At 50.7% G+C, this 24,866-nt stretch overlaps 1 protein-coding gene across 3 annotated transcripts in view; it reads left to right on the top strand.

The window, feature by feature from the left end:
• The window catches only part of nae1 (nedd8 activating enzyme E1 subunit 1), a 44,923-nt gene that overhangs the window by 5,795 nt on the left and 14,262 nt on the right, over positions 1-24,866 (top strand). For all 3 annotated transcript variants that reach the window (XM_085991864.1, XM_085991865.1, XM_085991866.1), the window contains exons 4-13: positions 1,802-1,832; positions 2,908-2,979; positions 4,410-4,489; positions 10,835-10,944; positions 12,537-12,646; positions 17,642-17,704; positions 19,019-19,082; positions 22,211-22,302; positions 23,103-23,162; positions 24,062-24,195. In XM_085991864.1, the coding sequence (XP_085847990.1) occupies positions 1,802-1,832; positions 2,908-2,979; positions 4,410-4,489; positions 10,835-10,944; positions 12,537-12,646; positions 17,642-17,704; positions 19,019-19,082; positions 22,211-22,302; positions 23,103-23,162; positions 24,062-24,195 (816 nt within the window). The remainder of the gene's footprint in view (positions 1-1,801; positions 1,833-2,907; positions 2,980-4,409; positions 4,490-10,834; positions 10,945-12,536; positions 12,647-17,641; positions 17,705-19,018; positions 19,083-22,210; positions 22,303-23,102; positions 23,163-24,061; positions 24,196-24,866) is intronic.

The following is a 24,866-nucleotide window of genomic DNA, read 5'->3' as shown; positions in this document are numbered from 1 at the left end:
CATGCAGGTGCAGCAGGTGGTTAAGAAGGCAAATGGTATGTTGGCCTTCGTAGCGAGAGGATTCGAATACAGGAACAAGGATGTCTTGCTGCAGTTGTACAGGGCATTGGTGAGGCCACACCTTGAGTATTGTGTGCAGTTTTGGTCGCCTTATCTGAGGAAGGATGTTCTTGCCATGGAGGGAGTGCAGCGAAGATTCACCAGACTGATACCTGGGATGGCAGGAATGATGTATGAGGAGAGATTGGGTTGATTGAGCTTGTACTCGCTGGAGTTTAGAAGAATGAGAGGGGATCTCATTGAAACTTATAAAATTCTGACAGGACTGGACAGACTAGATGCAGGAAGGATGTTCCCGATGGTCGGGGAGTCCAGAACCAGGGGTCGCAGTCTAAGGATAAGGGGTAAGCCATTTAGGACAGAGATGAGGAGGAATTTCTTCACCCAGAGAGTGGTGAACCTGTGGAATTCTCTACCACAGAAGGCAGTGGAGGCCAATTCATTAAATATATTCAAGAAGGAGTTGGATATATTTCTTAAGGCTAAAGGGATCACGGGATATGGGGAGAAGGCAGGGACCGGGTACTGAATTTGGATGATCAGCCATGATCTCATTGAATGGCGGAGCAGACTCGCGGGGCCGAATGGCCTACTCCTGCTCCTATCTTCTATGTTTCTATGTGAGCAGCGAATACAGATTACTAAATTGAAAGAAGTACAAGTAAATCGCTGCTTCATCTGGAAGGGGTGTTTCGGGCCCTGGAAGGGAGGAGGTGAAAGGGCATCCCCTGAGCTTGCACGGGAAGGTGCTAAGGGGAGGAGAGGGGATGTTTTGGTGTGATTGAAGAGTAGACCAGGGTGTCGCGGAGGGAATGGTGACTTCGGAATGCTGAAAGGTGAGGGGAAGGGAAGATGTGTTTGGTGGTGGGATCGCGCTGGAGGTGGCGGAAATGACGGAGGATGATCCGTTGAATGTGGAGGCTGGTGGGGTGGAAGATGAGGACAAGGGGAACTCCATCATCTTTCTGGGAGGAAGGGGTAAGAGCGGGAAATGTAACGGACATGGTCGAGGGCCATGTCAACCACGGTAGAGGGGAATCCTCGGTTAAGGGAAAAAGGAAGACATTGGAAGCACTGGTGTGGGAGGTGGAATCACTAGAACAGATGCGATGGAGAAACTGGGAGAATGGAAGAGAGTCCTTACAGGATGCGGGGTGGGAGGAAGTGTAGTCCAGGTAGCTGTGGGAGTCAGTGGGCCTATAGTGGGTATTGGTCGACAGTTTATCCCCAGAAATGAAGACAGAAGTCGAGGAAGGGAAGGGAAGAGTTAGAGATGGAGATGTGAAGGCGAGGGAGGGGTGGAAATTGGAAGCAAAGTTGATTAAATTTTCCAGTTTGGGGTTAGAGCAGAAAGCGGCACTGATACAGTCATCAATGTACCGTAAAAAGAGGGGAGGGAGGGAATGTGAGTAGGACAGAAACAAAGAATGTTCCACGGATCCCACGAAAAGGCAGGCATAGTTAGGACCCATACGGGTTCCCATAGCATCACCTTTTATTTGGAGGAAGTGAGTGGAGTCAAAGGAGAATTTGTTCAATGGAGTTGAGATACAGATCAGCCATGATCTCATTGAATGGCAGAACAGGCTCAAGGGGTTGAATGGCCTCCTCCTGTTCCTATCTAAATGTCTTTGGGGGTTACAGTGCTGGGAATTCATTACCTCCTGACTCAGACCGCAAATGTGAGAAGTGAGTGCCGTATTTTATTCTGTTTACTAAACTGTATTCCATTCACTTGCAGCTTCTTCCTGACAAAAAGCAGCATTGGCATGGTGAGTTCTTGTGTGTGTGTTTCTTAAATTTAAAAGCTGTGATGTGAAACAATTCTTCTGGGCGTCGTCGCATGTGCGTGTATTGCGGGTGCCGGCTGCAGCTGAGAGCTCTGGGGGCAGGCAGCGCAAAAGCCTGCGTGAACTGTGCCGCAGCGGGATTCAGCACTTGAGAGAGGGAAGGGAAGGGTAATGAGCATCGTTCCTGCTAAGCTGCGCGGTCGCGCAGTGGTCTGGAGGTCCCACGCAGGCAGCTCGCCAGCTTTTGAATGGAAGTAACGCGCATGCACAAAAAAGTGAATGGGCCGCGCAGCCAGTTAAAGGGCCCACGCACCCAAAACAATTACAGAGCACGTTGATAATAAGGCCACAAAGAAAGCAAACCAAGCACTGGGGCTCGTTCCTAGAGTGATAGAATTGAAAAGCAGAGACATTATGTTCAACTTGTATAGAACCTGTGTTAGACCACACTTGGAGTATTGTGAACAGTTCTGGTCTCCATATTATAGAAAGGATATAGAGACACTGGAGAAGGTGCAAAAAAGATTTACTAGGACGATATCAGAACTGAGAAGTTATAACTATCAGAAAAGACTGAACCGGCTGGGGCTCTTTACTCTAGAAAAGAGAAGGCTGAGGGGTGACCTGATCGAGGTCTTTAAGATTATGAAGGGGGTTTGATAGGGTGGACGTAGAGAAAATGTTCCCACTTGTGAGGGAGACCAGAACTAGGGGCCATAGATATAAGATAGTCGCTAATAAATCCAATAGGGAATTCAGGAGAAACTTCTTTCGGTACCGCAGGGAGTGGTTGAGGCAAATAGCACAGATGTATTTAAGGGGAAGCTGGATAAACACACGAGGGAGAAAGGAATAGAGGGATATGTTGATGGGGTGAGATGATGAAAGGTGAGAGAAGGATCATGTGGAGCATAAACACCGGCACAGATCTATTGGGCCGAGTGGCCTGTTTCTGTGCTGTAAATACTTTGTAAGGGAAGAGAAGCTGTTTTTAAGTAGGCAAATAGCTGGGGAAAAAAAATAAAGGTTTGGCATTTCTATTCCCCTTTGAATTCAGAACCGAGCCCAAGCTGCCATGGAGCTGCTGCAGGAGCTGAATAGCGACGTCAGCGGAAACTTCATGGAGGAGGTGAGGATGTTTGTGTCGAGCAGGATCCAAGATTTTACTGCATTGCATTGAATATTCACAAACTCTTCCACACAATAAACAAGGAGAAACTGGTTCCAGTGGCGGGGGGGGGGGGGGCGTCGGTAACCAGAGGTCACAGATTTAAGATCATTGGCAAAAGAACCAGAGGCAAGAGGCGGAGAATGCAGCCTGTTGTTGTGATCAGCAATACACGGCTTGAAAGGGTGGTTGAAGCAGATTCAATAGTAACTTTCAAAAGGGAATTGGATAAATACTTGAAAAGGAGAAATTTGTAGGGCTACGGGGAAAGAGCAGGAGAGTGGGACTAATTGGAGAGCTCTTTCAAAGAGCCGGCACAGGCACGATGGGCCGAAAGGCCTCCTCCTGTGCTGTACGATTCTATGACAATGAATTACTTTCGGAGTGCACTTATGCTAAAGGGTCAGCCACTCCATCCCTCAAAGAACACATGCTGAATGATCAGATAATCTGTTTTTGCTGGTGTTGTTCAGGGCGCTGTAGGTGGAGTGTTGGTCGGTGTGCTGTTGGACATAACATACGAATTAGGAGCAGGAGTTGGCCATACGGCTCCTCGAGTCTGCTGCACCATTCAATAAGATCATGGCTGATCTTCGACCTCAACTCCACTTTCCCGCCCGATCCCCATATCCCTCGATTCCCCTAGAGTCCAAAAATCTGTCGATCTCAGCCTTGAATATACTCAATGACTGAGCCTCCACAGCCCTCTGGGGCAGAGAATTCCAAAGATTCACCACCCTCTGAGTGAAGAAATTCCTCCTCATCTCAGTCCTAAATGGCCGACCCCTTATCCTGAGACTATGCCCCCTAGTTCTAGACTCTCCAGCCAGGGGGAAACAACCTCTCAGTATCTACCCTGTCAATCCCCCTCAGAATCTTGTACGTTTCAATGAGATCACCCCTTCTAAGCGCCAGAGAGTATAGGCCCAATCGCAATCTCTCCTCATAGGACAACCCACTCATTGGGCGGGGTGCGGGTCGGGTGCTGTTGGATGGGAGTGTGGGTCAGGAGAACTCCCAACCAACAATCCCGCTAAGCTGTGCGGCCACGCGGCTGTGCAGCCGTCTGGAAGTCCTGTGCAGGCCGCTTACCGGCTTCTTAACGGGAGATGTCGTACCTGTGTGGTATTTTGAATGGACCGTGCAGCCCGTTAAAGGGACTGCGCACCCCCAAAAAATGAGGGGGCACATTGGTCATCACCAGCTTTAATAGGACTCTTCCCTGAAGGACTTTAGTGAACCAGTTGGGTTTGTACAACAAGCCAGCAGCTTTTGTGAAGGAAAGGATAATGGGGGGGATATTTTTATTTGAAGCAAAATGTTCTGTATTTTGTCACTTTTTTATGTCTTTTTTTGGAATTGGCTGAGAAATTAAGTATCGACTCTTTCAGAGCCTTGAACAGCTGCTTGAAAATGATCCCACATTCTTCTTCAGATTCAACATGGTGATTACTACTCAACTCCCAGAAAGGTAAGCAGCAACTTTTATAATACTTCTCCATTTACCTTTTTTCAGTCATTTTTCTTCCCCTCCCCTCCAGGCCCCTACAAGTCAGGAGTGTGGTGGAATACTCTCCACTTGCCTGGATGAGTGCAGCTCCAACAACACTCGAGAAGCTCGACACCATCCTGGACAAAGCAGCCCGCTTGATTGACACCCCATCCTCCACCTTAAACATTCACTCCCTCCACCACCGGCGCACTGTGGCTGCAGTGTGTACCATCTACAAGATGCACTGCAGCAACTCGCCAAGGCTTCTTCGGCAGCATCTCCCAAACCCTTGACCTCTACCACCTAGAAGGACAAGGGCAGCAGGTGCATGGAAACATGCACAGGAAACTTTGTGCTATCCGGCACCGACGGGACCGAGCTGTTGCCGTTCCCTCAAAACTGCCGGATACTCCAGCGCTAATGTTGAAACATACGGAGATTTTCAGCTCCGTGTGAATCAACAAACCCTGTTGCTTAGCAACAGCTTCTAAACAGTCGGCAAGCGTCTCTGTAGCGTCTCTAGCTGAAGCTGTTGCTTAGCTACAGACCTTGCAGAGCTTGACTGTTGAGAGAAAAAAGCAACGAAAAGAAAAACAACGGCTCCTGATTTTTGCCGGTGGCTCGAGCTTGCCGGACATTTAGCCTCCGGATAACACAAAGTTTCCTGTAGCTCCTTTTAAGACCTCCCAAAGCACTTTACAGCCAAATTAAGTCCTTTTTATAAAAAAAAAAGTGTGGCCCTGTTGTAGTGTAGGAAACGCAGCAGCCAATTTGTGTACAGCAAGCTCCAACAAACAGCAATGTGATAACGACCACATCATCTGTTGTTAGTGATGTTGGTTGAGGGATGAATATTGTACTCCCCTGCTCTTTTTCGAAATCGTGACATGGGATCTTTTAAGTCCACACAAGGCCTTGGTTTAAAGTCTCATCCGAAAGTCGGCACCTCCGACAGTACAGCACTCCCTCAGCACTGCACTGGGAGTGTCTGCCTAGATTTTGTGCTCGAGTCTCTGGAGTGAGGACTTGAACCCACTTGAAGGTGCTACCCACTGACACCTAGTCAGCTGGTTGCTATTTGTTAATTTTCAGTAAACCAGTTGGGTTTTTGCAACAACCCGTCCGCTTCATGGCCATGTTATCTGATGCCAGGCCAAAGAGTACCAGATTTATTGAATTCAGATTCGCACTTTACCATGGCGAGATTTGAACTCTCCACCTCTGGATTGCGAGTCCAGTACCAGAACCGCCAGGCTACCTCAAACATGGTTGGTTTTCCGCACGTCAAACACCCGACTGACCCAAGAAAAGCACCAAAGTTCAAGTAAGCCTAACAGCAGGAGTGCTGTTTGTCAATTTTTATATATGACCGTGTTCTTAGCCTATATTTCCTAAGGAGGCTGAAGAGATGTAACCTGTCACCCCTGATCCTCTCTAACTTTTACCGCTGCACAATAGAGAGCATCCTGACGAACTGTATCACAGTATGGCATGGCAGCTGTAGCTCCTATGACCGGAAAGCCCTGCAGCGGGTAGTCAAAACTGCCCAACGCATTACCGGCACCCGGCTACCGACCATGGAGCACATATACCAGAAACGCTGTTTACGGAGGTCACGGACCATCATCAAAGACCCTACCCACCCCAGCCACAGTCTGTTCGCCCTCCTGCCATCTGGGAGACGCTACAGATGCATTCGCACCCGAACGACCAGATTTAGGAACAGCTTCTTTCCCAGGGCTGTCATCCTACTGAACTCCACAAATAAACTCTAAAGCCTGCACATCTGCCAATGTGTGGTAAACCACTGTTTGTATTCCACTGTGTACATGCCTCGGCTGACTCCTCCCACAAGTCCTAGTATAAAGGTGACTGCTCCCCAGCCCTTTGTATTCTGGACCGGTCGACCACTCGAGGCAGACCTTCATTCTTTTGTTAATAAAAGCCTTTAGTTACTCTCTTAACTCTCAGTCTTTTATGAGTAATTGATAGCGCATCAATTTTATTAACAAAATTTTTATAATGGAGAAGATCCTCACACCAGCATGCCTGGACTTAGATCATCGGGAGGCGGACTCATCCACCAAGTTTACTCACTGGCTTAAGTGTTTCGAAAAATTCCTGACCGCCTCCGCAGCAATCAAATCGGACGAGGACAAACTGGATGCCCTGACCTCCAAAGTGAACCACCGAGTGTACTCGGTCATCCAAGACGCGACCTCGTACGCGGACGCTATCAAGCTCCTCAAGGACCAGTACACGCGCCCAATGAACGAAGTGTACGCCAGGCACCTTCTGGGGAGTCGTAAACAACAACCTGGGGAATCGACTGTGGAATACCTTCAGGCACTGTCTGTGCTTGGCCGGGCCTGTGGTTGTAAGGATGTAAAGGCCGCCGTGTACACAGAGGAACTTATCTGGGACGCTTTTGTAGCGGGCCACAGATCCAATTACACCCGACAGCGACTGTTGGAGCAGAGTGACCTCGACCTCAACAAGGCCTCTGAACTCGCACTATCATTGGATGCAGCCTACCGGGGCATGGATGCCTACTCCTCTGCACCGTGGACGCCGCGGGGAATGACAGCCTGGGACACGGTAGGACCGCCTCATAGCGCCGTGCCACCCCAGCCACACCCCAGCAACGGCCCAACTACCGCAGCAGTGTCCCAAGGCCAGACAGCAGTGCCCCAAGGCCAGAAATGCTACTTCTGTGGCCGGGCAAAACACCCCAGAGCGCGCTGCCCGGCGAAAAACGCGATCTGCTCGGGCTGCGGGAAGAAGGGACACTACGCTAGCGTCTGCAGGGCCAAAGCCACCTCGAACCCCAGCAGCGCCGCGTGTGGGCCATGCGGGCCGCCATCTTGGGCCTCCCCGGCCATGTGCGAACCACCGGTACAGCAGCCATTTTGGACGCCTCCAGCCACATGGGGATCATGGACGCCGCCATCTTGGACGACAGCCAGAACGCAGCAGGCCCCCAACACCGCCTCATCTGATACCCGCAGCGACACACCGACCCCTACGCTGGCATCCGTTACGCTGGCATCCGTTACACTGGACCAAGCGAGACCGCACCAGCTGGCCAGCTCCACAATGGACATTAAGGTAAATGGTCACGATACAATCTGCCTTTTTGACTCTGGGAGCACGGAGAGCTTCATCCACCCCGACACGGTGCGGCGTTGCTCTCTCCCAGTCCTGCCTGCGCACCAGCGGATTTCTATGGCCTCCGAGTCCCAGTCAGCGGACATCGGCGGCTACTGCGTGGTGACACTCGTAGTAGACGGGACCGTGTACGATCATTTTAAACTTCTGGTCCTGCCCGACCTCTGCGCTGCTGTCCTGCTGGGGTTAGATTTTCAGTGCCACCTTAAAAGTGTTACGATGGCGTACGGTGGACCCCTACCCCCACTCACAGTCCGCAGCCAGCAGCTTCCAAATTGCCCGCCGCGCACCAGGTGCAACCTCTCCACACTCAGAGTCACCCCCACTGTTTGCTAACCTCACCCCCGACTGTAAGCCCATCGCCACAAAGAGCAGGCGATACAGTGCCGGGGACAGGGTTTTCATTAAAACCGAAGTGGAGCGGCCCCTGAAGGAAGGGATTATTGAGGGCAGCACCAGCCCCTGGCGAGCCCAGGTTGTGGTCGTTAAGACCGGCGAGAAGCAGCGCCTGGTCATCGACTACAGCCAGACAATAAATCGCTACACCCTGCTGGACGCCTACCCACTCCCCCGCATAGCTGATATGGTCAACCAGATCGCGCAGTACCGCGTCTTCTCGACCATTGACCTGAAATCAGCGTACCACCAGCTCCCTATCCGCCCTGAGGACCGCCAGTATACTGCCTTTGAGGCAAACGGCCGCCTCTATTACTTCCTTAGGGTTCCCTTTGGCGTCACCAACGGGGTCTCCGTCTTCCAAAGGGAGATGGACCGGATGGTAGATAAAAATGCGTTGCAGGCCACTTTCCCATATCTGGACAATGTGACCATCTGCGGCCGTGACTTGCAGGACCATGACGCAAACCTCGAAAAATTCCTCCGCACCGCCCAACTCCTGAACCTGACATATAACAAGGAGAAGTGCATATTCCGCACAAACCGCCTCGCCATCCTTGGCTGTGTTGTGGAACACGGAGTCATCGGCCCCGACCCCGACCGGATGCGTCCCCTTATGGAACTCCCACTGCCTCAAGGCCCTGAAGAGGTGCCTAGGGTTTTTCTCCTATTACGCCCAGTGGGTCCCCTACTATGCGGACAAGGCCCTTCCGCTGATCAAGTCCACCTCTTTTCCCTTGACGGCAGAGGCCCGCTTAGCCTTCCACCGTATCAAGGAGGACATTGCCAAAGCCACCATGCACGCAGTGGACGAATCCATCCCCTTCCAGGTGGAAAGCGACGCGTCCGACTTTGCCCTGGCCGCTACCCTCAATCAGGCGGGGAGACCCGTGGCCTTCTTTTCACGAACCCTCCAAGGCCCGGAGACCAGACACTCCGCTGTTGAGAAGGAGGCCCAGGCGATTGTGGAGGCTGTGCGTCATTGGAGGCACTACCTGGCCGGAAAACGATTTACCCTGCTCACTGATCAGCGTTCAGTTGCTTTCATGTTTAACAACAAGCAGAGGGGCAAAATCAAAAATGACAAGATCTTGAGGTGGAGAATCGAACTTTCCACCTACAATTACGAGATCTTGTACCAGCCCGGGAAGCTCGATGAACCCCCGGATGCGCTATCGCGTGGCACCTGCGCCAGCGCGCAGATCGATAGACTGCGGGCCCTCCACAATGACCTCTGCCACCCGGGGGGGCACCAGGTTCTTCCACTTCATCAAGGCCCGCAACCTGCCTTACTCTATTGAGGAGGTCAGGACCATGACCAGGAACTGCCAAGTCTGCGCTGAGTGCAAACCGCACTTTTATAGACCAGACAGGGCCCACCTGATAAAAGCCACTCGCCCCTTCGAGCGCCTGAGCGTTGATTTTAAAGGGCCTCTCCCCTCCTCCGACCGCAATGTGTACTTCCTCAATATTATTGATGAGTACTCCCGTTTCCCGTTCGCCATCCCCTGCCCGGACATGACCAGTGCCACGGTCATTAAATGTCTGAACGACCTCTTCACCCTGTTCGGTTCCCCCAGCTATATCCATAGCGACCGGGGCTCATCGTTTATGAGCGACGAACTCCGTCAGTACCTGCTAACTAGGGGTATTGCCACAAGCAGGACCACCAGTTACAACCCCTGGGGGAACGGACAGGTGGAAAGAGAAAATGCGACCGTCTGGAAGGCCGCCCTGCTAGCCTTAAAGTCTAGGGGCCTTCCAACCTCCCGCTGGCAGGATGTGCTCCCCGACGTGCTCCACTCTATTCGGTCACTGCTCTGCACTGCCACTAACGCCACCCCTCACGAGAAAATGTTTGTCTTCCCAAGGAAGACCACATCGGGGACATCGCTACCGCCATGGCTGACGTCCCCAGGGCCGGTCCTACTGAGAAGACACGTGAGGACCCATAAAACGGACCCCCTGGTCGAGAGGGTCGACCTCCTCCACGCCAACCCCCAGTATGCTTACATTGCATACCCGGACGGGCGGGAGGACACCGTCTCCATAAGAGACCTTGCACCCTCGGGGGCCGCAGTAACCCACTACTCACTACCACCCCCCCCCCCCCCAACGATCCGATATCCAGCCCCAGCAGACGGCAGGCCTGGGCCCCGCGACCCGCTCGACATCTACGAGGACGACACGCCTGTGCCACAGCCTACGCAGGACTCGACGCCGGAAGCTCCACTACCCCTGCCGTCGCCACGCCGATCACAGCGGCAGACAAGACCTCCGGAGAGACTCCAATACACTAACTTTTAATACACTTCACCCCGCCGGACTCAATTTTAAACAAGGGGTGAATGTGGTAAACCACTGTTTGTATTCCACTGTGTACATGCCTGGACATGCCTCGGCTGACTCCTCCCACAAGTCCTAGTATAAAGGTGACTGCTCCCCAGCCCTTTGTATTTCTGGACCGGTCGACCACTCGAGGCAGACCTTCATTCTTTTGTTAATAAAAGCCTTTAGTTACTCTCTTAACTCTCAGTCTTTTATGAGTAATTGATAGCGCATCACAATGCACTTTATTATGTTTATGTTTATGTATTACAAGCCAAATGAATGTTGAATGTTAAATGTCTTAATCAAAATGTACACTCTCGGGAGCCGCAAGCCTACATTTCGTTGTACTGCACTTGTGCACTAACTGACAATAAAGTTGTTTATTATTATTATTATCCATAAAATAACCACCTTTTTTGCTGATTTTAGTTCCCTTCTGCGTTTGTCGACTGTCCTTTGGAATGCTGATGTGCCGCTGTTGGTGTGTCGGACGTACGGGCTGGTTGGCTACATGAGACTGGCCGTAAAGGAGCACCCAGGTAGGCTTCTTCTGTATAATTCAACTTCTCAACCATCACTAATGATTCTCCTGTGGTGCTGCTCAAGGTGAATCAGATGTTGCACGGTTTTATTACCACAGGAGCGTTACAATGTACTGTTAAAGGGCATGTCTACAACACAGAGACTAGAGAAGGCTACAGAGGTGTCCAAAATTATGAGGGGTTTATTATGAGAAGTCCCACTCACCCATCATCCACTGTGCTCGCTGACCTAAATTGGCTCCCAGTCCAGCAATGCCTTTTAAAAAAAATTCTCATCCCTGTTTTCAAATCCCTCCATGGCCTCGCCCCTCCCTATCTCTGTAACCTCCTCCAGCCCCACAACCCTCCGAGACCTCTGCGCTCCTCTAATTCTGGCCTCTTGTGCATCCCTGATTTTAATCGCTCCACCATTGGCGGCCGTGCCTTCAGCTGCCTGGGCCCTGAGCTCTGGAATTCCCTCCCTAAACCTCTCCGCCTCTCTACCTCTCTCTCCTCCTTTTAAGCTGTTCTTTAAAACCAACCTCTTTGACCAAACCTTTGGTCACCTGTCCTAATATCTCCTTATGTGGCTTGTTTCTTTGTTTGATAATCGCCTCTGTGACGAGCCTTGGGATGTTTCACTACATTAAAGGTGCTATATAAATGCAAGTTCTTGTAATTGCTAGAGTAAATAAGGAGAAACTGTTTCCACGGGCAGGTGGGTCTTTAACCAGAGGACACAGATTTTGGGTTGCAATCTCTCCTTAAGAGTGGTGCAAAATGACCGAATATCTCTGGAGTTCGGTCGCAATCTGACTACAGAGCACAGCGATTGTGAGACTCCTGCTTGGTTTTGATGCATTTAACTTAACCCAAGCGTGCTGTCAAGCCAGGTTTAAAGAAATGGTCAACCAGTCCATTAAGGGACTTCAGTGATGTGGAGAGACTGACGAAGCTGGGGTCATTCTCCTCAGAGCAGAGAAGGTTAAGGGGAGATTTAATAGAGGTGTTCAAAATTATATGGGGTATTGATGGAGTAAATAAGGAGAAACTGTTTCCACTGGCAGGAGGACACATTTAGGATAATTGGCAAAAGAACCAGAGGCGAGATGGGATTTTCCGCAGCGAGTTGTTGTGATCTGCAACGCGCTGCCTGAAAGGGCGGTGGAAGCAGATTTCATAGTAACTTTCAAAAGGGAATTGGATAAATAATTGAAAAGGAAAAATTTGCAGGGCTCTGGGGGAAGAGCAGGGGGGAGCGGGACTAATTGGAGAGCTCGACCAAAGAGCCGGCGCAGGCACAAATTCACAGACACACACAATCTTGTCCTGTAATTACTCACTCGACCAGTGGGGGAGTTTGCTTAATATCCAAATCCTGAATTTTATAAGGGGCATTGATGTTTGCTCAAAATCCTGAATTTGTACCTTAGATTTTGTTAAACTGTTTCTTTTCTCTTGGGAGTCTGCCATGCATTGAGGAGGATTGCTAAGATTGAAATGAACCATTGAGACCAGTTGGGGCACCACATAAATTTAGCAATAAAACTGACTGTGTGTATTGTGAATTGAAGGCCTTAGGGTGGCTGATGCAGACGTTTTCTTTCCAGTTGTGGAATCGCACCCTGACGATGCGCTGGAAGACCTGAGACTTGACTTGCCTTTCCCACACCTGAAGGATCACATTCAGGCGTATGACTTGGACAAAATGGACAAAAAGGTACAGCAGTAAACGCCAGTGGTAACTCCTGTAGTAAAGGAGGCTGTTTCCCCTGGCTGGAGAGTCTAGAACTAGGGGTCACAGTCTCAGAATAAGGGTCGGCCATTTAGGACTGAGATGAGGAATTTCTTCACTCAGAGGGCGGTGAATCTTTGGCATTCTCTGCCCCAGAGGGCTGTGGATGACCAGTCGTTGAGTATATTCAAGGCTGATATAGATAAGGGAATCGAGGGATATGGGGATAGGACGGAAAAGTGGAGTCGATACAAGAGTTCAGCCATGATCTTACTGAATGGCGGAGCAGGCTTGAAGAGCCTACTCCTATTTCTTATGTAAATGTTCAGTTTTAAAAATGGCTCAGTGGGTTTAGAAATTGCTTTCGCAGTTGTTGCAGTGAGAGGGGAAATGTGGGGAGGGACGGGGGCGGAGGGACTGGATTTTACCCCAGCCTCCTACCGGTGAAAGTGCTGAGACTGCACCACTGAGTTCCCCAAAGCCCCCTCGGATTTTGAAGAAAGGAATACGTTAGTAGGCGAGTCCTGAAGTGATCAGTAAGAGATTGCGGACCCCGTTGGGTGACTTCAGTAGTTGGTATTTGTGTGACGGTGGTGAGGTGTGTTTGAGGCAGTCGCTCGATGGATATGGCATTCTCATTGTGGAAGTTTGTGATCTGTTGCTGAAGTGAAGCCATTGAGGAATGGTGATCGACATGGAGAAGGCCGTGGCTGGCTTTGAGCACATTCTATTTCTATTTGCCATTAAAGACATTCATTAATTCTCGCCTCTGATTTCCCCCTTCCTCCCTCTGGGAACTCTGCATCACTTCCGCTTGGAGCCATCCCTCGGTGGCTTGAAGTGTGTGGAACCCAAATCCCATCACCATTGGACCTTGCACTGCTCTAGCGATTGGGTCCTCACTTTGATATATTGCACAGGGAGAGGGAAGCCATAGAGTAGAATAGACCATCGATTGCCATGATTAGTTAATATAATAATCATAATAATCAACTTTATTGTCATTGTTAGTGCACAAGTGCAGTACAACGAAATGTAGGCTTGCGGCTCCCGAGAGTGTACATTTAGATTAAGACATTTAAACATTCAACATTTGTTTGGCTTGTAATACATTAACATAAACATAACCATAATAAAGTGCATTGGCAGATGTGCAGGCTTTAGAGTTTATTTGTGGAGTTCAGTAGGATGACAGCCCTGGGAAAGAAGCTGTTCCTAAATCTGGTTGTTCGGGTGCGAATGCATCTGTAGCGTCTCCCAGATGGCAGGAGGGCGAACAGACTGTGGCTGGGGTGGGTAGGGTCTTTGATGATGGTCCGTGACCTCCGTAGACAGCGTTTCTGGTATATGTGCTCTATGGTCGGTAGCCGGATGCCGGTAATGCGTTGGGCAGTTTTGACTACCCGCTGCAGGGCTTTCTGGTCATAGTAGCTACAGCTGCCATACCATACTGTGATACAGTTTGTCAGGATGCTCTCTATTGTGCAGCGGTAAAAGTTAGAGAGGATCAGGGGTGACAGGTTACATCCCTTCAGCCTCCTTAGGAAGTATAGGCGCTGCTGGGCCTTCACCAGAGAGGAGGTATTGAGGGACCAGGAGAGATCTTCCGTGATGTGGACTCCGAGGAACTTAAAGCTTTCCACCACAGCCCCATGGATGTGGATGGGGGTGTGACTTCCGCCTTTAGACTTCCTGAAGTCCACAATGATTTCTTTGGTTTTCTTGATGTTAAGGGCCAGGTTGTTATCAGCGCACCACTTCACGAGATGCTGGACCTCCTCCCTGTAGGCTGACTCATCGTTGTTGGTGATCTGGCCTACTACCGTGGTATCATCCGCAAACTTGATGATGGTGTTGGAACCATGAACAGCCACACAGTCGTGGGTGAAGAGGGAGTAGAGGAGGAGGCTCAGCACACATCCTTGTGGGGCCCCCGTGTTCAGGGTTGGGGGGGGGGGGGAGGTGTGGTTACCTAATTTGACAGACTGGGATCTATTTGTTAGGAAGTCCAGGGTCCAGTTGCAGAGGGAAGTGTTCAGGCCAAGAGTGTGGAGTTTGGTGGCCAGCTTGTTGGGGACGATAGTGTTGAATGCTGAGCTGTAGTCTATGAACAGCATTCTGATGTAGGTCTCTTTACCATCTAAGTGATTCAGTGCAGAGTGTAGAGCAGTTGTGATTGCATCCTCCGTTGATCTGTTTGCACGATAGGCAAACTGGTGTTGGTCAAGAGAGGCGGGGACACTGGCTTTGATGTGAGCCAGGACCAGTCTCTCTCAACACTTCATTATGATGGGTGTGAGTGCGACAGGTCGATAGTCGTTCAGGCACGTCACAGCCGTTTGCTTTGGCACAGGAATAATGGTAGCGGTCTTGAAGCATGTAGGGACTACTGCCTGGGCCAATGACAGATTGAAGATGGCGGTGAAGACATCAGCCAGCTGATCAGCACATTCCTTGAGTACCCGTCCAGGGATGCTATCCGGTCCAGCAGCCTTTCGTGTGTTCACTCCGCGTAGAACACCCCTTACGTCGGAGGTCGACAGAGTGAGCACCTGGTCTTCCGGGGGTGGCAAGGCTTTGGTAGCCGGCTCCCTGTTGTCCCTGTCGAAGCGAGCGTAGAAGTTGTTAAGCTCCTCCAGAAGGGAGGCATCGCTAACCGGGGGGCTGGTGTTTTTGCTCTTGTAGTCAGTGATGGACTGGATGCCTTGCCACATGCGCCGGGGGTCCGAGTTGTTGTGGAAATGATCCTCTATCCGCAGTGTCTGTTTCCTTTTGGCAGTCCTGATACCCTTTTTTAGGTTGGTCCTAGCTGCACTGTAAGCCGCCGCGTCGCCAGATTTAAATGCTGCGTCGCGTGCTTTCAACAGCAAGCGGACCTCTCCGTTCATCCAGCGTTTCTGGTTGGGGTATGTCCTGATATTTTTATGGGTCGTGACGACCTCGACGCAGCTGTTAATGTAGAATAGCACTGTGGATGCGTATTCCTCGATGTCATTATGGGCAAACATTAACCGCTCCATTATCGTATCGTGACAGACGGGATGGTAGGCGAACTGGATGCACCTTGGTCGTTTATTGTCAGCCATGGCTCAGTGGGTGGCACTCTCGCCTCTGAGCCAGGAGGTCGTGGGTTCAAGTACTCACTCCAGAGACTTGAGCACAATAATCCAGGCTGACACTCCAGTGCAGTGCTGAGGTAGCGCTGCACTGTCGGAGGTGCCGTTTTTCGGATGAGACGTTAAATCGAGGCCCCGTCTGCCCCCTCAGGTGGACGTAAAAGATCCCACGGCCACTGTTGGAAGAAGAGCAGGGGAGTTCTCCTCGGTGTCCTGACCAATATTTATCCCTCAATCAACATCGTTTAAAAAATAAAAAAAAAGATTATCCGGTCATTAACACATTGCTGTTTGTGGGAGCTTGCTGTGCACAAATTGGCTGCTGCGTTTCCCACATTACAACAGTGACTACGTTTCAAAAAGTACTTCATTGGCTGTAAAGCGCTTTGAGACGTCCGGTGGTCATGAAAGGCGCTATAGAAATGCAAGTCTGTCTTTCTTTTCTTTCTTTATCATCTAGCAATTCCTATCTTCCTGATATAAAGTGAAGCACTGGGCATATTAGGCTAGACGCCGTTCTTGTACCTCTGGGACCTGCATTCAAATCTATCGTAGGCTAATGGGACGAAAGTCTCTTGAGGCTGTAAGGGTGCTCCATGAAATGAGCTTGAGTGGCTCAATGAGTGCGGGAGCAGAGCACAGAACTGCTTCGAATTCAGCGTTAGTTGGCACTAAATTGGCAAACTCTCCCAAAGAGGCTGCAGTATGGGGTGAGAGTGGGGAAGATGGATAAGTGCCACGCAGGTTTAGTTGAAGGCCCTGTAGGTTGGGTTGAGTCGAGGAAGCTATAGATTGTGTGTAACCCATGCTGTGCCTGGGCTCGCTTCACGCTAGCACTGGGTGCTGGAAACGGGAAAGTCTATTCCCGAGCACTAACAGCACTCGCCTTTAAGTATACAAAAACTCTCACAAACTAAAAAGAAACTTAGTAAGCTGTGAGGAGGACACAAAAAGCCTGCAAAGCGATATAGACAGGTTAAGTGAGTGGGCAGTAAGGTGGCAGATGGAGTATAATGTGGAGAAATGTGAGGTTATTCACTTTGGCAGGAAGAATAGAAAAGCAGAATATTTTTTGAATGGTGAGAAACTTTCAAATGTTGGTGTTCAGAGAGATTTAGGTATCCTCGTACAGGAAACACAGAGCACGCGGGTACAGCAAGCAATTAGGAAGGCAAATGGCATGTTGGCCTTTATTGCAAGGAGGTTGAGTATAAGAGTAAGGAAGCCTTACTACAGTTATATAGGCCTTTGGTGAGACCACACTTGGCGTACTGTGCACAGTTTTGATCTCTTTATCTGAGGAAGGATGTACTTGCCTTACAGGCAGTGCAATGAAGGTTCACTAGATAATCACTGGGATGAGAGGGCTGTCCTATGATGAGAGCTTGAGTAGATTGGGCCGATACTCTCTGGAGTTTAGAAGAATGAGAGGTGAGCTTATTGAAACATACAAGATTCTGAGGGGGATTGACAGGGTAGATGCTGAGAGTTTGGTTGCTGAGTCTAGAACTAGGGGGCATAGTCTCAGGTTAAGGGGTCGGCCGTTTAAGATTAAGTGAGGAGGAAATTCTTCACTCAGGGTTGTGAATCTTGGAATTCTCTGCCCCAGAGGGCTATAGATGCTCAGTCATTGAGTATATTCAAGGCTGAGATCGATAGATTTTTGGACTCTAGGGGAACCGAGGAATATGGAGATCGGACGGACAAGTGGAGTTGAGTTCGATGATCAGCCATGGTATTGAATGGCGGAGCAGGCTTGAGGGGCCGTATGGCCTACTCCTGCTCCTTGTGTTCTTATTAATGTCAAATGAGATATTGTGATGGCTGCAGTAACTAATGTGCTTTATTCCCATAAATACTGCAGGACCACAGTCACACACCATGGGTAGTTGTGGTAGCCAAATACCTGGAGAAGTGGTGCGAGGAGGTATGTTGTGGATTTTCCATTAATATTACCTTAATATGTAATCCTTACCCTGCTGAGCAAACAGAATACCCACATGGTTGCAGAACAAATAGAAAATATTACTTCAATCTGTGCAGGATTCGCTGCACTTTCTATATTTCTGATGATGCCATTAAATCGGAAGATTCAAATGTTCGGAATCACTGCACAATATTTAAGCTACAAATCTTGTGTCTGGCCTGTAGGGATTGAAATTTCTGCCTCCTCTCATTTACTGGTGAGTTTCTATTTCCCTCCTCTCTGCCAGTCTTCACCTCTCCCGACTGCTCCCTAAGGTAATGCTGGGGGTGGTTCTGCTGCTTAAGTGCTCGTTATTCACGTGGTCTGCCTCTCGCGGGAGGCATCAGTGACAACCTGATCCGGTCCTGGCCCAGCACCTACAGCGGGATTCACCTGATAGCGGTCAGGATGAGTGCGATTCCCTGGCCCACTTTCCCCATCCCAATCAAGGAGCGCCGATGCCAATTCTAGTGCCCTTAATATCTACAACTGAGATCACTTGGGCAAGGCAGCAGAGTGTTGTCTGTGCCCAAGGAGCTGTATCTGAACACCTTCAGGAAAAAGGAGGGAGGGAGGAAACTAAGAGGAGGGAGGGAAATAATTTTGATACTATGTGCATTATAATTTGTATTTTTTTAAATGCATTATAGTTACGATAACATTGCCTTTTTGGAGCTATGTTACAAAGTGTCAGCTGATTTAGAAGATTGTGGGTTCAAGTCTGGCTCCAGAGACTCGGGCACACAATCTAGACTGACATTACAGTGCAGTACTGAGCAGGTGCTATATTGTCAGAGGTGCTGTCTTTCAGAAGAGACGTTAAACCAAGGCCCCATCTGCCCTATCGGATGGATGTAAAAGATCCCGCGGCACTATTTGAAGAAGAGCAGGGGGAGTTCTCCCCGGTGTCCTGGGGCCAATATTTATCCCTCAACCAACATCACTAAACCAGATTATCTGGTCATTATCACATTGCTGTGTGTGGGAGCTTGCTGTGCACAAATTAGCTGCCGCGTTTCCTACATTACAACAGTGACCACACTTCAAAAGGTACTTCATTGGCTGTAAAGCACTTTGGGATTTTCTGAGGTCGTGGAAGGCGCTATAGAAATGCAAGTCTTTTTACAACAGCTCCAGTGTAAAGCCATGACACTGCCCTGTGCTGAAGTAACCCTTTAAAGCCACTGATCTTGTACCTGTGTGATGTTTGTGAACGGAATCGCCTGTGTGAACAGGGCGTCTCACTTTTCCTCTTTCTATTTTGAAACCCTGCAGCACAGTAGTCAGTTACCGAAAACTTACAAAGAAAAGGAAGCATTTCGAGAGTTAATACGACAAGGTATGGAAGCTTTCTTTCATTTTTACAGGTGGTTTTGTCAGTTAGGATTCAGTGCGCACAAACATCCAAATTTTTGTTTTAGATCTTCCTAACTTATTTGTCAAGATAACAGGTACTGTAGTGCAGCGGTTATGCAATTGGACCGAAGGTCATGAGTTAAAATCCCTCCCCCCCCCCCCCCCCCCCCTCCCCTGGCCATGGCAAGTGGTGACATTACACTCAGTAAGCCCAGTAATTTGTGGAATACCACCAGATATGACCCTGGAAGATTCAGGTTTATTGTAAAAAACCCAACTGGTTCACTGACGCTCTTCAGGAAAAGGAACCTGCCATCCCGACCCACCCCGAGGGAAAGGAACCTGCTATCCCTGCCCACCCCGAGGGAAAGGAACCTGCCATCCCTACCCACCCTGAGGGAAAGGAACCTGCCATCCCTACCCACCCCGAGGGAAAGGAACCTGCCATCCCTGCCCACCCCGAGGGAAAGGAACCTGCCATCCCTACCCACCCTGAGGGAAAGGAACCTGCCATCCCTACCCACCCTGAGGGAAAGGAACCTGCCATCTCTGCCCACCCCGGGGGAAAGGAACCTGCCATCCCTACCCACCCTGGGGGAAAGGAACCTGCCATCCCTACCCACCCCGAGGGAAAGGAACCTGCCATCCCTACCCACCCTGGGGGAACCTGCCATCCCTACCCACCCCGAGGGAAAGGAACCTGCCATCCCTACCCACCCCGAGGGAAAGGAACCTGCCATCCCTACCCACCCCGAGGGAAAGGAACCTGCCATCCCTACCCACCCCGAGGGAAAGGAACCTGCCATCCCTGCCATCCCTGCCCACCCCGGGGGAAAGGAACCTGCCATCCCTACCCACCCTGGGGGAACCTGCCATCCCTGCCCACCCTGAGGGAAAGGAACCTGCATCCCTGCCCACCCCGAGGGAAAGGAACCTGCCATCCCTACCCACCCCGAGGGAAAGGAACCTGCCATCCCTACCCACCCTGGGGGAACCTGCCATCCCTACCCACCCCGAGGGAAAGGAACCTGCCATCCCTACCCACCCTGGGGGAACCTGCCATCCCTACCCACCCCGGGGGAAAGGAACCTGCCATCCCTACCCACCCTGGGGGAACCTGCCATCCCTACCCACCCCGAGGGAAAGGAACCTGCCATCCCTACCCACCCTGGGGGAAAGGAACCTGCCATCCCTACCCACCCCGAGGGAAAGGAACCTGCCATCCCTACCCACCATGGGGGAAAGGAACCTGCCATCCCTGCCCACCCTGGGGGAACCTGCCATCCCTGCCCACCCTGGGGGAAAGGAACCTGCCATCCCTGCACACCCTGGGGGAAAGGAACCTGCCATCCCTACCCACCCTGGGGGAACCTGCCATCCCTGCCCACCCTGGGGGAAAGGAACCTGCCATCCCTGCCCACCCTGGGGGAACCTGCCATCCCTGCCCACCCTGGGGGAAAGGAACCTGCCATCCCTGCCCACCCTGGGGGAAAGGAACCTGCCATCCCTACCCACCCTGGGGGAAAGGAACCTGCATCCCTGCCCACCCCGAGGGAAAGCAACCTGCATCCCTGCCCACCCCGAGGGAAAGGAACCTGCCATCCCTACCCACCCCGAGGGAAAGGAACCTGCCATCCCTACCCACCCTGGGGGAACCTGCCATCCCTACCCACCCCGGGGGAAAGGAACCTGCCATCCCTACCCACCCTGGGGGAACCTGCCATCCCTACCCACCCCGGGAGAAAGGAACCTGCCATCCCTACCCACCCTGGGGGAACCTGCCATCCCTACCCACCCTGGGGGAACCTGCCATCCCTACCCACCCTGGGGGAAAGGAACCTGCCACCCCTACCCACCCTGGGGGAAAGGAACTTGCCATCCCTACCCACCCTGGGGGAACCTGCCATCCCTACCCACCCCGAGGGAAAGGAACCTGCCATCCCTACCCACCCTGGGGGAACCTGCCATCCCTACCCACCCTGGGGGAACCTGCCATCCCTACCCACCCTGGGGGAAAGGAACCTGCCATCCCTACCCACCCTGGGGGAACCTGCCATCCCTACCCACCCGGAGGGAAAGGAACCTGCCATCCCTACCCACCCGGAGGGAAAGGAACCTGCATCCCTGCCCACCCTGAGGGTGTAACAATGTCAAATGTGACCCAATGCCAACTGCAAACCTTAAGTCAGTTCTATATATAAAACAAAAAGTTTCAAGTGTTTTATTTTGGTAGGAAGAATGAGGAGAGGCAATATAAATTCAATGGTACAATTTTAAAGGGGGTGCAGGAACAGCGAGACCTGGGGGTGAATGAACACAAATCTCTGAAGGTGGCAGGACAAGTTGAGGAGGCTGTTAAAAAAGCACATGGTTTCCTTGGCTTTATTAATAGAGCAATAGAGTACAGAAGCAAGGAAATTATGCCAAACCTTTATAACTCACTGGTTAGGCCCCAGCTGGAGTATTGTGTCCAATTCTGGGCACCGCACTTTACAAAGAATGTCGAGGCATTGGAGAGGGCATTTACTAGAATGGTACCGGGGATGAGGGACTTCAGTTACGTGGAAGGACTGGAGAAACTGGGGTTGTTCTCCTTAGCGCAGAGATGGTTAAGGGGAAATTTGCAGAGGTGTTCAAAATCATGAAGGGTTTTGATAGAGTAAATAAGGAGAAACTGTTTCCAGTGTCGGAAGGATCAGAAACCAGAGGGCACAGATTTAAGGCAATTGGCAAAAGAACCAGAGGCGACATGAGGAAATTCTTACACAGCGAGTTGTTGTGATCTGGAATGCGCGGCCTGAAAGGGCGGTGAAAGCTGATTCAATAGTCACTTTCAAAAGAAAATGGGATAAATACTTGAAAAGGAAAAATTTGCAGGGCTGTGGGGAAAGAGCTGGGGGAGCGGGACTAATTGGAGAGCTCTTTCAAAGAGCCGGCACAGGCACGATGGGCTGAATGGCCTCCTTCTGTGCTGTATCATTCTATGATTCTATTGACTGTTTTTTGCTGGTTAGACCGAGAATTCGGTTATTTGGTTGGACCTGTACTCGATCAGTTTAATGGCCACTGTGTCACCAATTACTTCTCCTCTTGCCTTGCAAACCAATTCAGGATTGCTGAAGAATGACGATGGAGTACCAGAAGATGAAGAGAACTTTGATGAAGCGATCAAAAACGTCAACACTGCCCTGAATCCTACTAAGGTACAACTGGCGGTGTTGTTGCATCGGTTGTTGGTTTCTGACACTTGAGCACGAGCATGGCACGTGAGTGAGGAGACTTCTGAAGAAGAGTGTCTGAAATCCCGAGCTGGAGAAGATGATTTCTGCTTTAGGCCGTTGGAATTGCCAACTTCTCCAAGGGGATAATGTTTGATGCTTTGTGAAGTCAAATCCAACCCTCCCCTGCCCCCAGCTCCACATTTATCTGGTTTGCCGACACAGTACTAAGTCCCACTGCCGATAGTCGATGACCATGCTCCTCATCGCAAGATCGATATGGATGAAGAAAGCATTTGAACTGCCTTAGCGTGTCCATCTACCAGTCTTGCAGAGAAGGTTAAGAGCAGATTTTATGAAATTGAAGGGTTTTGATCAGAATAAATAAAGAGAAACTTGCCACTGGCGGGAGGGTCGGTAACCACAGGACACCAGTTTAAGATAATTGGCAAAAGAAGCAGGAGTGAGATAAGGAGAAATTTCTTTACGTCGCGAGTTGTTGTGATCTGGAATGCGCTACCCGAAAGGTGAAAGCAGATTCAATAGTAACTTTCAGAAGGGAATTGGATAAATACTTGAAAAGGAAAAATGTGCAGGGCTGTGGGGAAAGAGCAGGGGGAGTGGGACTAATTGGAGAGCACTCTTTCAGAGAGCCGGCACAGGCACGATGGGCTGAATGGCCTCACTCTGTGCTGTATATGATTCAGTGATTGATACTGTAGTTGAAAACGTGCCTCCTATTTCCATGACGCTTACTGTCCTTTTTTCCAAATGTACTTTTGTAGATTCCCAGTAATGTCCAGGAGTTGTTCAACGACGAGAGATGCACCAACATCAACGCACAGGTTGGAACAAAACATACAAGGATATTTAAACTGGAGGAAGAGTATTTTCAGTGTTCTGCACTTACCCGTGTCTCCCCCACAGTGTCAGTTGCGATTAAACATGCCGCATTGAGCTGCTGGGCAGTGCAGGGCTGGGCCGCCCCCCCCCCTCCCCCGTTTATCGATGCACGACATTGAGATCCGCTGAGTGACATTGGGGAGCGTGTCTGTCAGAGTGGGTGGGGCAGAGGACATGCTAGAATTTGGGTTTCCGTTTGGTTTGCCCCAATTCGCCTGAAGTCAGTGACTCGATCGGGAGTCCAGTAACTTGCCCAACCCACCATTCTTAATGGGTTGGCCTAGATGGCCAGTGTCAGTAGCTGAGCCACTGTGCGGCCACATCACAACCAGGGCTACAGCTGCCCTTACCTCGCAAAAGGAAAGGAAAGAACTTTCATTTATTCCCCGATGCAGAATACCAAAAGCATGCAAAATTGTGCGTATGGTGTTTTACTCTTCACAGGACCAGACCATAATGGAAATGCTTGATGAGTTAGTATCATTTGAGTACTAACAGCAATCCGCTTTGCTGGATGGGGCAGGTGAAAAAGACTGAATTGTTCAAATCTCTCAGGTTTATTGATGGTGGTTACGCGTGTGTGTCTGTTCCTGCGCTGGTGGTTATGCGTGTGTGTCTGTTCCTGCGCTGGTGGTTATGCGTGTGTGTCTGTTCCTGCGCTGGTGGTTATGCGTGTGTGTCTGTTCCTGCACTGGTGGTTATGCGTGTGTTTGTTCCTGCGCTGGTGGTTACGGGGGGTGTCTGTTCCTGCGCTGGTGGTTATGCGTGTGTGTCTGTACCTGTGCTGATGGATAGGCATGTGTGTCTGTACCTGCGCTGATGGTTATGTATTTGTTTTCAGAGCCCTCCATTTTGGATCTTAACCCGAGCAGTCAAGCAGTTTGTGGAAAGAGAAGGGCTGGGGTGCCTACCTGTACGAGGCACCATCCCGGACATGATAGCAGACTCGACTAGGTTCATTAGGCTGCAGAACGTGTATGTAACCAAATTGATTTTAAGCAAAGCATTTGCCTTTTCCACAGTTTGGTGTATTTTAGTGCCAGCGTCTCCTCTTAACAGTCCAACAGTGCCCGAACATCTGACAGCTTTGCCCTTTTCTATACTGTGCCTTTGCTGAGGTCTGTCCTGACACCTAACAGTTACCCCACTGCTTACCGTGTTTGATGTGTCCACCTTGGCTCAGTGGGTAACACTCACTTCCTGAGTCAGTAGGTCGTGGGTTCAAGCCTCACTCCAGAGACTTGAGACAAGATTGAGACTGAGACTCCAGTGCAGTACTGAGGGAGGGCTGCACTGTCGGAGGGTCAGTACTGAGGGAGCGCTGCAATGTCGGAGGGTCAGTACTGAGGGAGCGCTGCAATGTCGGAGGGTCAGTACTGAGGGAGTGCTGCACTGTCGGAGGGTCAGTACTGAGGGAGCGCTGCACTGTCGGAGGGTCAGTACTGAGGGAGTGCTGCACTGTCGGAGGGGCAGTACTGAGGGAGCGCTGCACTGTCGGAGGGGCAGTACTGAGGGAGCGCTGCACTGTCGGAGGGGCAGTACTGAGGGAGCGCTGCACTGTCGGAGGGGCAGTACTGAGGGAGCGCTGCACTGTCGGAGGGTCAGTACTGAGGGAGCGCTGCACTGTTGGAGGGTCAGTACTGAGG

The sequence above is a fragment of the Somniosus microcephalus genome, chromosome 6 (assembly GCF_052327205.1).
Source record: "Somniosus microcephalus isolate GS21.2 chromosome 6, FLI_Smic_1.0, whole genome shotgun sequence".
Classification (NCBI taxonomy): Eukaryota; Metazoa; Chordata; class Chondrichthyes; order Squaliformes; family Somniosidae; genus Somniosus; species Somniosus microcephalus.
The sequence above is the reverse complement of the archived record's forward strand: the minus strand, read 5'-3'. Positions and strand labels throughout refer to the sequence as shown.